This window comes from Marmota monax, unplaced genomic scaffold (genome assembly GCF_021218885.2).
Source record: "Marmota monax isolate L192 unplaced genomic scaffold, Marmota_monax_Labrador192_F-V1.1 WCK01_AAM20220418_F8-fsc00024, whole genome shotgun sequence".
Classification (NCBI taxonomy): domain Eukaryota; kingdom Metazoa; phylum Chordata; class Mammalia; order Rodentia; family Sciuridae; genus Marmota; species Marmota monax.
The window spans coordinates 19670437-19684013 of NW_026695224.1; the positions used below are offsets into that span (position 1 = coordinate 19670437).

Consider the following 13577-nt stretch of genomic DNA (forward strand, 5'->3'; position numbering starts at 1 on the left):
TCTCTTGGCCCATTGCTCACACTGGGTTGTATATCTAAGTACCCAAGCCTTAGCAGCAACATATCTAGCTGCTGCATAAATGGCCTCTCTTTCTGCAGCACTGGTTTTACTGAAAAAGTTTTAAGGAAAGTTAAAACTTCAGCTGGTACCTTAACACATTTTTATATTAATATGACTATGTTGACCAAAATGCAAACTAACACACATTTTTAAGATGAAACCATGAATTTGAAAGCAGAGGTTTTGTGCTTCACATATGATTCACAGTTCCCAAGGGCTGGGGATATAGTTCAGTTGGTAGAGTATTTGCCTCACATGCACAAAGCCCTGGGTTCTATCTCTAGCACCACACACACATACACACACACACACACACACAAAAGATTCACAGTTCACATGTACATTTTATTCCACTATTAAGGACTTCGTTAGGAAGATTTAAAAGGCACTGTCTTCAGGTAGAGAAAAGGGATTTATTGGGTTTTGTCATATAGAAACTATAATCTAAACCAATATTCTCATAGGAAACACTTATGAACCATTATGACACTGTCCAGGTTATTCCATTTTTAAAAATTACTCACTTTGGGGCTGGAGATATAACTCAGTAGGTAGAATGCATGCCTTGCATGCACAAGGCCCTGGGTTCAATCCCTAGCACCAAAAAAAAAAAAAAAAAAAAATTGATGTGCAAGTAAATACCTTGGATGTCTTTTTTTAATTTACATGATACCTATAGAAAAAGTCAAACATAACAAACCCTTATTAGGCACTTAATTGCCTAGGAGCTATCAAATAAGTTTCTCCCAAAATCAATGGAAGTTTGTTTTTCCCCCTTCCTCCTAAGTTTATGTTCCTACTCCAGATTTTTTTCCTTTAAGTTAGACTTATACAACCATCTGTCTCTTGCTATCCCCATCCCTCCTTTGATATCACTGGCATTTCATATTCAGCATGTATAAAACTGAAAGTATAAAACTGGCCTATACCTCCCCCACCACAACAGATAGATTGGTCTTCATTCTTTTCTACTATTCTTTATCTCAGTAAATGGCCTTACCACCTACCTAGTTTTCTAAGCCAGAATCCTAGAGGTTATCCCTGGCACCTGCTCACTCCATATTTAGTCACTAACTCCTATTAACTCATCTTCCTGAATCTCCTATCACTTCTTCCTCTTCCACATCCAATACCATCCTCCTTGTCCAAGCTGCCATCTTGTACCTATCCTGTTTGGACAATCTTAACAGGTCTTTCCCTCATCTGTCATTAGTCTTGTCCTTTTTGTGTGCGTGGTGCTAGGGATTGAACCCAGAGCCTAGTTTTCTAAGCCATGCATGCTAGGCTAATGTTTTACATCCCCAATCTCTGAAATTTTCCAAGAAATAGAAGAAACATGGTATTAACTTACTGCAATGTTTGTTTGTGTTTTTACAAGTTGGACTTGGTTTTGTGTTTTCAGGTGTCCACTTGAGAAAGCAGCATTCCTATATTGAGCAAGGCAAGAAATGCCGTTACTGTGATGCTGTGTTTCATGAGCGCTATGCTCTCATTCAGCACCAGAAATCACACAAAAACGAGAAACGCTTTAAGTGTGACCAGTGTGATTACGCTTGTAGACAGGTAAGGATCATCACAGTTAGAAAGATTGATGCTTTAATCATGTCAGGCATAATCATAGGGCTTTTGTATATATAGTATAGTGGCTACTGGGTAGTATTTTCCAAATGTGGTTTATGAGGAAAGACATTAAAATGAAAGGTCATGTTTCTTGTCAATTGTATCTGGGTTTCCAGCTGATGTTTTGTTCAGTCACATCTTACCTTTGTCTAGGACAGACTACTGCCTTCTTTCTCAGAATGCTGTGGGAGTTTAATCCAAGAGTTAAGAGGAAAGAATCTGTTCCTTGGGTCTAATGATTGTTAGCACACTGGAGAAGCAGCCTAGCAGGATGATTAGCTTTCTCTCTGTTAGGACTTTTGGAAGCAATTTTGCACCCCAGTAAAGACTGCTATCATCTTGGCAAACAGTATTGAGTTAGCCCCTTGATTAGGAAAGGCCTGTCAGCCACATTCATACAGGCGACAGCTGAAGTGACAGCTCCATGCTAGGCTCTGAGGCTTTTCCCTGTGCTACCATTTCAGGAGAGGCACATGATCATGCACAAGCGCACCCACACAGGGGAGAAGCCTTATGCCTGCAGCCACTGCGACAAGACCTTTCGTCAGAAACAGCTCCTTGACATGCACTTCAAGCGTTATCATGACCCCAACTTTGTCCCTGCGGCCTTCGTCTGTTCTAAGTGTGGAAAAACATTTACACGTCGGGTAAGGGTCAAAACATCATTTCCCCTTCCTGGTTCTTAATTGTGCATTCTTTTAATTTTAATTTTTTATATGCAGTGCTGAGGATTGAACCCAGGGCCTCACACATGCCAGGCAAGCACTCTACCACTGAGCCACAACCCAGCCCTTTAGTTGTGTATTCTTGATCTTCCATTCCAAAGCAATGTAATGTTTTCCTTTGAGGTTTTAAATGTAGAGATTCATCATTATTTGGAAAGAGCCACTCATCCCCATCTTAAGGTTTTCTGTCCTTTTGTGAACCCTTCCACTGATGGGGATTTAGTGTGTTTGAATAGTTTGGTGGTGTAAAGGAATTTCTTAGTTTGATTGAAACCTGCCCCATCCCACCTAGCCTGTGCTGGTGGGTCTTCCCTTGGGGTTATGTTCGCCAAGTCTGCACAAGACCAAGAACTATTCTGATCATTCTCTGTCCCTGTCCGCAGGTTGCTGAGCCTCCCCTGAGGATCCAGCCTTTTCTTTTGAAGGGAGTTTTGACCTCTCTTTCCCTTCTTTTCTCCTTTTCTGCTCCCCTCAAATGGGGGAAGTGTGCTTGGGACATGCTTAGAAGATAGAGAAATTTCAGGAGTAATATGAATTTCCCAAATTTTAATTTTATTAGAGAGAGCTGGGCATGGTAGCGCATGCCTTTAATCCCAGTGACTTTGGAGGCTGAGGCAGGAGGATCCCAGATTCAAAGCCATCCTCAGCAACTTAGTGAGACCCTGTCTCAAAATAAAAAAGAGGGGTGTGACTCAGTGGGTAAGTGCCCCTGGTACTAAATAAAATAAAGAGAGCTTCCAGTCTGTTCTTAGCTTTTTAGTAGTGTGAAAGAAAGTTTGTTCCTTTGTCAGAACACCATGGCAAGACATGCTGATAATTGTGCTGGTCCAGATGGTGTAGAAGGAGAAAATGGAGGAGAAACAAAGAAGAGTAAACGTGGAAGAAAAAGAAAGATGCGCTCTAAAAAAGAAGATTCCTCTGATAGTGGTGAGTTCATTTCTTGATTTGGTTACATATGGCAGAGTTGGAGCCAGTTTCTAATAGATGTATTTGTGCATATGGTGGAATAAAGAGGTGAGCAAATCACAGTTACTTCCTTTCCTTTGAACTTATTTTCTGTAATTGAACCCAGGGCCCCATGCATGTTGGGTAAGAGATCTAACATTGAGCTATTTCACCAGCCCCGCCACCCCTTTTTTTGGTAGGGTATTGCTAAGTTGCCAAGGCTGGCTTTGAATTTATGTTCCTCTTGCCTCAGAATAACAGGGATTATAAGTGTGCATCACTGTACCTTACTCTGAAATTTTAAGATTTTGATGGAAAAGGTTATAGAGGGTTTTATTTTAGGGAATGAACTTCCTAAAGGCCATCATCAGACTGGAAAGAGGATAAATGGTGCCAATTTTTTAAATTGTCAATGGATCTTTACTTTATTTGTTTATATGTGGTGCTGAGAATCAAATCCAGTGCCTCACACATGCTAGGCAAGTGCTCTACCACTGAGCTACAACCCCAGCCCCGTGCCAAATATTTCTAGGAATTCCTCATTTTGGTATTGCTTGATAGAAATAGTGGGAAAGAATGAATGAAAAAAATGAACCTTATTGGAAAACTTCAGATACTTAATTGTGTGTTTTTTTTTTTTTTTTTTTGGTTGGATGGTTGGTTTGTAATTGTCAACTTATATGTGGTGCTGAGAACTAAACCCAGTGCCCCACACATGCTAGGCAAGAGCTTCACCGAACCCCAATCTCAGCTCGGGGTGTTTTTGTTTGTTGTTTTTTAGTTGTTGGTGGACTTTTTTTTTTTTTTAATTCATATATGGTGCTGAGAATCTAACCCAGTGTCTCACATATGATAGGCAAGTACTTTACCACTGAGCTACAACCCCAGCCCACTTTATTGGTTTTATTGTAAACTTGTTTTCAAAATTTGTTAATTTTGTTTATTTTAATAAGGTCTTCTGCTTCTCAACATTGATATGAGTCTATAAGCATATTAATCTATTAGGCATAAAAATAATTTCTTGCTGTGCGTGTGTGTGTATGTGTGTTTTCCTGGGGATTGAGCGCAGAGCCTCGTACATGCTAGCCAGGTGCTTTACCACTGAGCTATACCCTTTTTAATAGAAAATCTATTTTAAGGGCTGGGGTATGGCAGGTTCAGTGGTAGAGTTCTTGCCTAGAATGAGTGAGGCCCTGGGTTCCAATATCAGCACTGCCAGAAAATAAAAAGGTAAATCTATCTTATGCAGTATCTTCTTCAGTTTCTGGGTTTTGAGTGCATGCCTCCTTTGAAACATCAGTTTGCTCAGTTTTTGTTTTTATTTCTATTTATGGGGGGTACCAGGGATTGAACTCAGGGGCACTCAACCACTAAATCACATCCCCAGCCCTACTTTGTATTCTATTTAGAGACAGAGTCTCACTGAGTTGCTCTGTGCCTCTGGCTTTGAACTCTTCCATCCTCCTGTTTCAGCCTCCTGAGCTGCTAGGATTACAGGCATGTGCTACCATTCCCGGCTGATGCTCAGTTTTTATAAAAGCACATCACTCTAGGGCTGGAGATGTGATTCAGTGGTAGAGCACCGGACTACCCTGCTTCAGGCCCTACCTTCAATCCATAGCACCACAAAAAAAAAAAAGAGAGAAAAGAAAGCACATGATTTTTAATTGCAAGTCTTTGTGGCATCTCTTTGTTTGACTAAGAAAGTATTTCATGAAATTGCTGGGAGGCATCAAGGAAATGTCAGAAAACCCTAACTATTCCAGGTGACTGTGATAGCATTGAGCTTTGGGATTCCTGTGGTTGCTCTTAGTTGCAGACCTGTCTGCTGCTGTAGACGCTTTCCCTCATCCTTCTTTCTTCTGGTACTGCCTCATTCATATCCCTAGTTCATCTCCAGCAAGATCAGTTTCACTCCCTAATTGCACACTGTCAGAAGCATGTTTAGGCTGAAGAGATTATACATGGTTTCTTTTAGGGTCTACACTTTTTTCTCTCTTCTGTGCTGCTGTTCAGTAGAGCACAGAGTTTGGTTTGAGGCCTTTATCTAGTGTCTCTTTAGGACCCCTTGAACATGAAAGTCAGTCTGGACTGCATCCCATTACTGACAAAGGCCGCACAATGTTGTTTATCCTATTCTAGAAATCCACTTATTGGTCATCTACAGTGATTAACCAGAGTTTCCTGCTATTTTCAAGGCTTTTTGCTAAAATCTCTCCAAGCCAATAAGCCTTTGACCCTATTAAACTTTTTTTGTGTGCTTTTCCTCCCAATTCTGACTGAATTTGTTTAGTTTTCTAGGCATTGGGTCAACTTGGGCAATTGAGGGCTTGAATAAGTTCAACAAGAAAGCAGCTTGTTTTTGACACACTGACACCTATCAGTGTGTTCCCCACATCTTCACTTAGCATTTCATTTACTTGAGAAACAAGGCATTCCATTCTAAAGGATCAAATCAGGCATTTACCTACTGGTCTCTAAGTTTAAACATATTATTCCAGAGAAAGCAAGTGTACATTAATAACTCATACTTTTTTGGAGGAAAACAGGCAGTATACATTTGGTGCCACAGTAATGGGCAAGGGGCAACAAGCACTTTTTGGCTGCCTGCAGGTATGGGCAACAGAGCAGAGTTTGCATTCTACCTACTATGCCTTAGAAATCACTAAGCTTCTCACCTTTTCTATAAAATGAGAGTAGTACCTCTTAATAAGTGAAGTAAGGAAGCCTAAATAGAGACAAGGGACTTTGTAAATTTGATATGCAGTATAAATAAAAACTTTGTTTAAAAGGGTTGGTGTTGTGGCTCAGTAGTAGAATGCTTGCCTAGCATATGTGAGGCACTGGGTTCAATCCTTAGCACTATATTAAAAGTAAATTAATTAAATAAAGATATTGTGACCATCTAAAACTTAAAAAAAAAAAAAAAAAAAGCTTTGTTTATTGTAATGTATTAGTTACTGAGCCATACATGTTGTGTCGATCATTTTTTTCTATTTGTACCAGGAATTGAACTCTGGGGCACTCCCATTGAGCCACATTCCCAGATCTATTTTGTATTTTAGAGACAGGGTCTTACAGAGTTGATTAGTGCTTTGCTTTTGCTGAGGCTGGCTTTGAACTCATGATCCTCCTGTCTCAGCCTCCCTAGCCGCTGGGATTACAAACATGCCCAGCATGTTGATCCTTTTAATCCTCAAATCACTATTTAGTGGATTGGGACAGCTGTAGAGATGACCTAAGGATACAGAGGGTCAGTTGTCACACATCCAGTAAGAGATCTGAGACTCAAAGCCATATTATCTGTCAGTGTTTTTTCTGTAGCAATTCCCTCCTTTTTTGTATCACCTATTTTACCAAGGATAGATAGTTTAGTCATTGAGGAAAGGCTAAGAGGGTTTTAAGAAGGACCCAACCCATTGAGTCTTCTACAAGTAAGAATTAAGTTCAAAACTTGACTTTAAAAAATAAAAATCAGTAATAATTCCAAATGAGTTCTTGCCATTGCTAGTAATTAGGACGTCTCAATGCATCAAGAATTTTTCTTTTCTGTGTGTGTTTGTGTGTATGTATACACACAAAAATCTGCCCAAAGATAAACAGAACCTCATTTCTAAGGGTCCTTCTCAGACTTAATGATCTGCTTTATCCTTATATAGCGAAGGGAACATTTGTTTTATTATCTTAAATGTTATTTTGTGGTTTCACTATACAACTGATGTATGGAGTTTAAGAATTTAAAACTTGGGCTGAGGTTGTAGCTCAGTGGTAGAACACTTGCCTAGGATGTGTGAGACACTGGGTTTGATCCTCATACATACATAAATGTAAAAAAATTTTGAGGGGCTTGGGCTGGGGCTTAGTGGTAACACACTTGCTTGGCATGTGTGAGGCACTGAGTTTGATTCTCAGCAATTTTTTAAAATTTTTTAATTTTGAAACTCAGTATTCGAAGGTCAGTAGCTAAAGGGAAAAAGTAAAACACCCAATACATATAAAATGTGAATAATTGTATTAAAGTTGATTTGCTTATTTCTGCACAGTACCAATTTACCATATCAATGCTGTTAGCAAAAATTCCAGAAAAAGCTTTTTTTTCCTTTGGTGGGGGAGTAGGTACTGGTAATTGAATTCAGAGGTGTTTACCACTGAGCTACATCCTCAGCCCCCTTTTTTTTTTAATTTTGAGGCAGGTTCACACTGAGTTACTAGGACTGCCTTCAAACTTGTAATCCTCCTGGCTCAGGTTCCCAAATTGCTGAGATTATGGGCGTGTACCACTGTGCCTGGCTGACTTATCTTAAAGGAAAAATAAAAAGATTTAATATGTAATTATTTGTTTTGTTTTCTTCTACTACTCTTCTTGCCCCACCACCTGTGCTTCTTGATTTTATGAAAAGAAAATGCTGAGCCAGATCTCGATGACAATGAGGATGAGGAGGAACCTGCGGTAGAAATTGAACCCGAGCCAGAACCTCAACCTGTGACCCCAGCCCCACCACCTGCCAAAAAGCGGAGAGGACGACCCCCTGGCAGAACTAACCAGCCCAAACAAAACCAGCGTAAGTTGCTCGCCTCAACTCAGTCGGCTGGCATCTTCTCCCAGCATGTGGGGGAGCCAGACGGGTCTGTATTCTTGGGGAGATGGGAACTCAGCCATAAAAACAAGTTAAGGTCACATTGGGAACAAATGCTCAGGAAATGATTTTTTAGAAGTTTTTACTGAGGAAATCTCTAGAGGCCTGCTATATTTCAAGGAGAAAAAGTCCAGAGTAGAAGGGTACTTATGTTCTACAAGATGAGTACTGTTAACGTGGGTGGGATTTGCAAAATAACCAAAGTCACAGTCAGCTGGCAGACTTGGTATAGAAATGAACGCAAAAGAGCCAAATTTTAAAGGGTGGAAGGATAAAGCAATTTGTATGCTAAGATTGCCACTCTGAAGAAATTCAGGCCTGTGGATTCAAGAGCTGGCCTCTTGATTTGTGAGAAGATTCAGAGATCTTGTGTTTTGTAACTGGTGGGAGGGCTCTGAGTGTTGGGGAGCAGCAGAATAAAAAATGTCACCTAATTCATATACTCCATGGAATATTCTCAGTTGTGTGCTATGTGGGTTTTTTTTCTTTTTAATTTCCTGTCTCTTTCACTATTATAAAGTTTAAATTTATTACATCCAGGAAAACTAAGTTATAATTTATAATTTAGGAGGCAGAAGAAGTTGGATGTAAGAATTTTGTTCTTTGACAGTATCAGGGCTTTATTTTATGTATTAGCCACATTTTTGGTTCCTGGGTTTTTGTTTTTGTTTGTGGTACTAGGGATTGAACTCAGGTGCACACTACCACTGAGGTATATCCCCAGTTCTTTTAAATTTGAGACAGGGTCTTGCTATGTTGCTGAGGCTAGTATCAAACTTGAGAATTCCTGCATCAGGGATTACAGGTGTGTGCCATCATGCCTAGCTTCTGTGGTTTTTTTTTTTTTTTTTTAATTGACTGTATCACTACTAGGGCTTTCCTATACTGGTGCTTTCCTATTCATGTTACATCTGAAAGGACCCTTGTAATCCTTGGGGGTTTTAATGTACCATTGGTTTTATTTGTGCTCTTCTTTACCAGCAACAGCCATCATTCAGGTTGAAGACCAGAATACAGGTGCAATTGAGAACATTATAGTTGAAGTAAAAAAAGAGCCAGATGCCGAGCCTGTGGAGGGAGAGGAAGAAGAGGCCCAGCCAGCCACCACAGATGCCCCCAATGGGGACCTCACACCTGAGATGATCCTCAGCATGATGGACCGGTGATGACGGGGCCTTGCTCGTCACCAGGACTCCTCTGGGCTGTGTTTAAACGGCCCGAATCTTATTTTTTCTCCCTTTCTTCTTTTGGCTTTGGGAAAAGCATCATTTTACACCATTTTACCAAACATACTGAGAACAAAAACTTCAAGGATGATGTTAGAAAAATGTGATTTAACTAGAACTTGCTGTTTGATGTTAGCAAATCATGGAATGTTCTGAGTCCCTGAGGGTTTACTGTGAAGTGCTGAGGACAGTGTTGATGCCTAACTAGTTTTCTTAGATGGAAACAGAGACATTGAACCCTCTCTCTTGATTTAGTAAACCACTCCAGAATGGTCATGGGTTTCCCAGAGTTCTATGGTCTTCTTCCCAAGAGAGTTTTTAATTGTAAATGCAGACTTGGGAAGGACTTAGACTTTTAACCTGTTTTTTGCTTTTGCTTTTCCCCGACTCCCTTTGCTGGGAGTCAGCTGCACACCAGTAGTACGGCATGCTACGATCGGGCTCTGTCCCGAAAGCTTTGCCTCTTTCTTGGCAAAGTTTCTGGTATGGTCAAGCTTGTAAATAACTTTTTTTACATTTTAATCTTTTCCATTAATTAAGAGGTTGAAAAGAAGTGCAGTGTAAGAAAACCCAGCATTTTAATTACTTGCAAATTAAGTTACCACGGACTCGGTGGTGTGTGAATGTTGACAAGGAATCGGATCACAATCATGTAGCAGAAGAGCACCCAGACTGCTGCCACTAGTGACGGATACCCATGTGGAAGGTCATGATTTCCAGCCCATGGAGCCAGCATTTGAACCTTGTACAATTAACTTTCAGTTATGATTTCCCATTGACATTTTCTTTATTCTGTTTGTAGCTGAATGTTGTGTTTTATAAATCCTCCGTTAAAAGCCAGAAGGGTGATTATGAGTGGGTCACAGCAGCCCTGACACGCTGGGCCAGAAAATTTCACTAGGTCAGTAATTTAAACTTTGGATCTTCAAAAAAAATAAAATAAGTAATAATAATAATGTGGAGCAAAACCAACTAAAAAGTGATTCTTGCACATGAACTGTCACGTTTAAAATGTGTTTTTTAGAGAGCCTCAGTCTTACTGATTTCAAACACTTTTTTCTTCTGTGTATTGCTTTTAAGAGAGCCATCAGTTAGCTATCAGACTCTAGGTTGATGCATTTTGTACTTAGCTGTACTGTGTGATACTTTTCATTATTTTAGGACGCCAACATGAGACCTGTAATAAAATATGTAATGGGGTTGAAAGCTGGGGAGGAGGATTTACTGCTGTACAGCTAATAAATCATAATGGATTAACAAGTGCTCTAAAGACTCCCATCTTGTGTGATTCCTGCCTGCTGGGGCTGAAAGCAGCCTTTGCTTGGCTCCAGGTTGTGCCAGCCTCCAGTTTTCAGATGCAAACTCAGTTCCCCAAGATGGCATTTCCTCTGCAGCAGACGAGATGATTTGGCAGATGACAGGCTATTGAGTACATCCCGCTGGAAGTTTTAACTCCCCAAAAGTGTATGTGAGTAGACAAAGGCCAGCCTCCATGTGTCCTATGCACAAAGCAGGGACACCCCAGAGCACCTTGAAGTGGAAGGGACCAATGGCAAGTTCTGTCCCAGAGTCTTGGCTTAAGGAGGACTGAGTTCAGTCCCTAAAGCTCAACTGTACATGGAGAATCAGAAAGTAGCTGGGCCTAGCCTCCCCTCGAGAAGTTCATTTGAAAGGGAAAACCCACCAGGATGTAGGGTCAGGCTCCTAGGTCATATAACTGCTAGCAAGCTTCGGGGGTGGTGCATGGCCAGGGATGGCATGATGTTAGAAAGCTTATGTATTAATGAAAAGTCATCTTGCTGCTGCAGACCACTTCTAAGAAGATAGCTTTTCTAACCCATTTTACATTAAAGTTTCAGCTACTTGTAGGGGTTTTTAACCAAAATTCCAACTTAACTGATTTTCTCTGAGAAATAACAAAGGACAGATGTATGCATCTTTTGGCTGGTTTGTGCAGTTGGGTCTCTGAGGAAAATATAACTAAGGGTTTCATGAGTCAACCAGGCAGTCAACTCCTTGGACTAAATGATAGTGGCCTCAGGCTATCAGAGCATGAATCCTCCACCCCATCCCTGGGCTGGCCACCGTACCACCACCAGAATTATTTCAGTGGACACATAATTTTTTAAAAAGTTTTTAGTCTGAGGGCGTAGCACAATGGTAAAGTGCTTGCCTAGCATGCTTGTGGCTTTGGGTTTGATTCCCAGCATTGTCTAAAAATTTTTTTTAAAGATAAACATTTATAATAAAAAATGAGTTAAAAGTTCATTTGCATCTTCAACATAGCCCATCATTTCTGATTGTATTCAAATTGAAAGTAGATTTGTTTTGGTTGGGGTAGGCACAAAAGTGACATTCTGGTGAAGCTAAGGCTACAAAGGGATCCTCTTGCATAGCCTATGATGATGCATCCTGTGCAACTCCACAAAATATAAAGCCTCCAGCAGCAGAAGCTATTGTCACCTGTATTGCTTCACCAAAGGGAGCTTCAGATGGCCAAGTTTCTGAATCTCTGTGGAACTCCCTTCCTCAGCATTAAACCACAGTTGGTACTAGAATAAAAATAATTATTCCCTTTTCCACACCTTGGCTAGCATCTCCCCTGTCTATTGTTGCCCATCTCAGCAAGCACCTTAATGAGCCCTCCTTGCTTCTGGTCAGGAAGATGGTCTTTAAAAACCATCTGTTGAGTGAGCTGCATGACAGTACTGAGTGTCATCCTGTGCTATTCAATAGGCAGGGCTGATTTCCATTGGGAGCTTTTAACGTTTCCTACACACCCACGACATGGTATGCTGTCCAGAACAAGCTGAAGGTCTCACTGAGTCACTGTTGCTTCCTGGAGCTGAATGTTCCTGGTCTCTGATACTAGTTAGTTTTTTGTTTTATTTTGGTTTTATCACTACAGCCCAGACCAGCAATTATGTGCCTAGCACTACACACCTATCCTTAATGTCCATGCAGATCCTGATTTCCTCAACAGCTCCTGCCTGCACCAAGCACTCAACAAGAACAGGGACTGACATGCCAGTGTTGATGCTGACCTTCCTGGGAACTGCAGCAGCTCTTTCACAGTCACTCCCTCTCGTATTTCTCTTTTCCTTGTCATTCTTAACAGAAAAATCCCAGTGAGATGAGTTTTCTCTTGTTCTGAAGTCCCAGAGTTGCCATGGTAGATTTAGCAAATGTAAGTGCTCACTGTGTCTGGCAGTGTTGTGAGCCCTCCTCTTAATAAACATGAAATCTCCAGCAACACTCAGCTAAGTTAATAGTTTCTGCTTATAAAAAAGGAAGTAGAAGCTAGGCATGGTGGGACATGCCTATAATACAAGAGTGAGTGAGGCAGGAGGATTTCAAATTGGAGGCCAGTCTCAGCAACTTATCAAGCAAAGCCGTTTCAAAATAAAAAGTAAAGTCAGACACAGTGGCACACGCCTGTAATCCCAGCAGCTCATGAGGCTGAGGCAGGAGGATTGCAAGTTCAAAACCAGCCTCAGCAACTGCGAGGCGCTAAGCAACTCAGTGAGACCCTGTCTCTAAACAAAATGCAAAATAGGGCTGGGGATGTGGCCCAGTGGCTGAGTGCTCCTAAGCTCAATCCCTCCAAGAAAAACTAAAAAATAAGGGCTGGTCTGGTGATGTAGCTTAGTGGTAGAGCACTTGCCTTGTACAAGTGAGGTGTTGGGTTCAATCCTCAGCACCACATGTAAATAAATAAAAGTATTGAATCCATCTAAAACTAAATAAAAAATAAGGGCTGAGGATGTGGCTCAGTCGTAAAGTGTTGTGGAAGGTCCTGGGTTCAATCCCTAGAACTACCAAAAAAAAAAAAAAAAAAAGGAATTAGGAGACCAGAAAGGTTAAGTAACTTGCTCAGTGTCATGGTAGAGTGCTTTCCTTACATGCATAAGACCCTGGGTTCAATCCCCAGCACCACCACCAAAAAAAAAAAAAATCAGGCAGTCTGCATTCTTGGCCATACTGTGGCAAGACTTGGTTATCATCCTACAGACAGTCTTTGTTTTACATGGCCTTAGAATCTTGGTTTCAATCCAAGTTCTTTTTTCAATACAGGAGGTAGTAGAGCCTCTTCTTGCCTTTGTGCAGTTCTTCATTTGCAACATCTTTTCCAGCCAAGTCCTCCATGTCACCCTTCATTGTCACACCATGTGCCTATTGCTTAAGTGAAGGCGGCTTCCCTCAAATTGGTGCTGTTCAGTTTCAACTTTTCTCCTAAGACCAGTCTTTTGGGGGAACCAGTAAGTGGGTATTGAATTTGATTTTGCTTTTTGCAGTACAGAGGGTCAAACACAGAGCTTCATGCATGCTAGTGAAGTACCACTGGGTTACATCTCTAGCCCTGT

The 13577-nt window shown here is 40.9% G+C and overlaps 1 protein-coding gene across 5 annotated transcripts in view; it reads left to right on the forward strand.

Moving 5' to 3' along the window:
* Ctcf (CCCTC-binding factor) overlaps positions 1 to 10483 on the forward strand; it is a 46825-nt gene extending 36342 nt beyond the window's left edge. For all 5 annotated transcript variants that reach the window (XM_046435323.2, XM_046435325.2, XM_058575978.1 and 2 more), the window contains 5 exons: positions 1463 to 1623; positions 2145 to 2327; positions 3197 to 3332; positions 7751 to 7912; positions 8969 to 10483. In XM_046435323.2, the coding sequence (XP_046291279.1) occupies positions 1463 to 1623; positions 2145 to 2327; positions 3197 to 3332; positions 7751 to 7912; positions 8969 to 9153 (827 nt within the window). In that variant the 3' untranslated portion in view covers positions 9154 to 10483. The remainder of the gene's footprint in view (positions 1 to 1462; positions 1624 to 2144; positions 2328 to 3196; positions 3333 to 7750; positions 7913 to 8968) is intronic.
* Positions 10484 to 13577: the final 3094 nt, after the last annotated feature.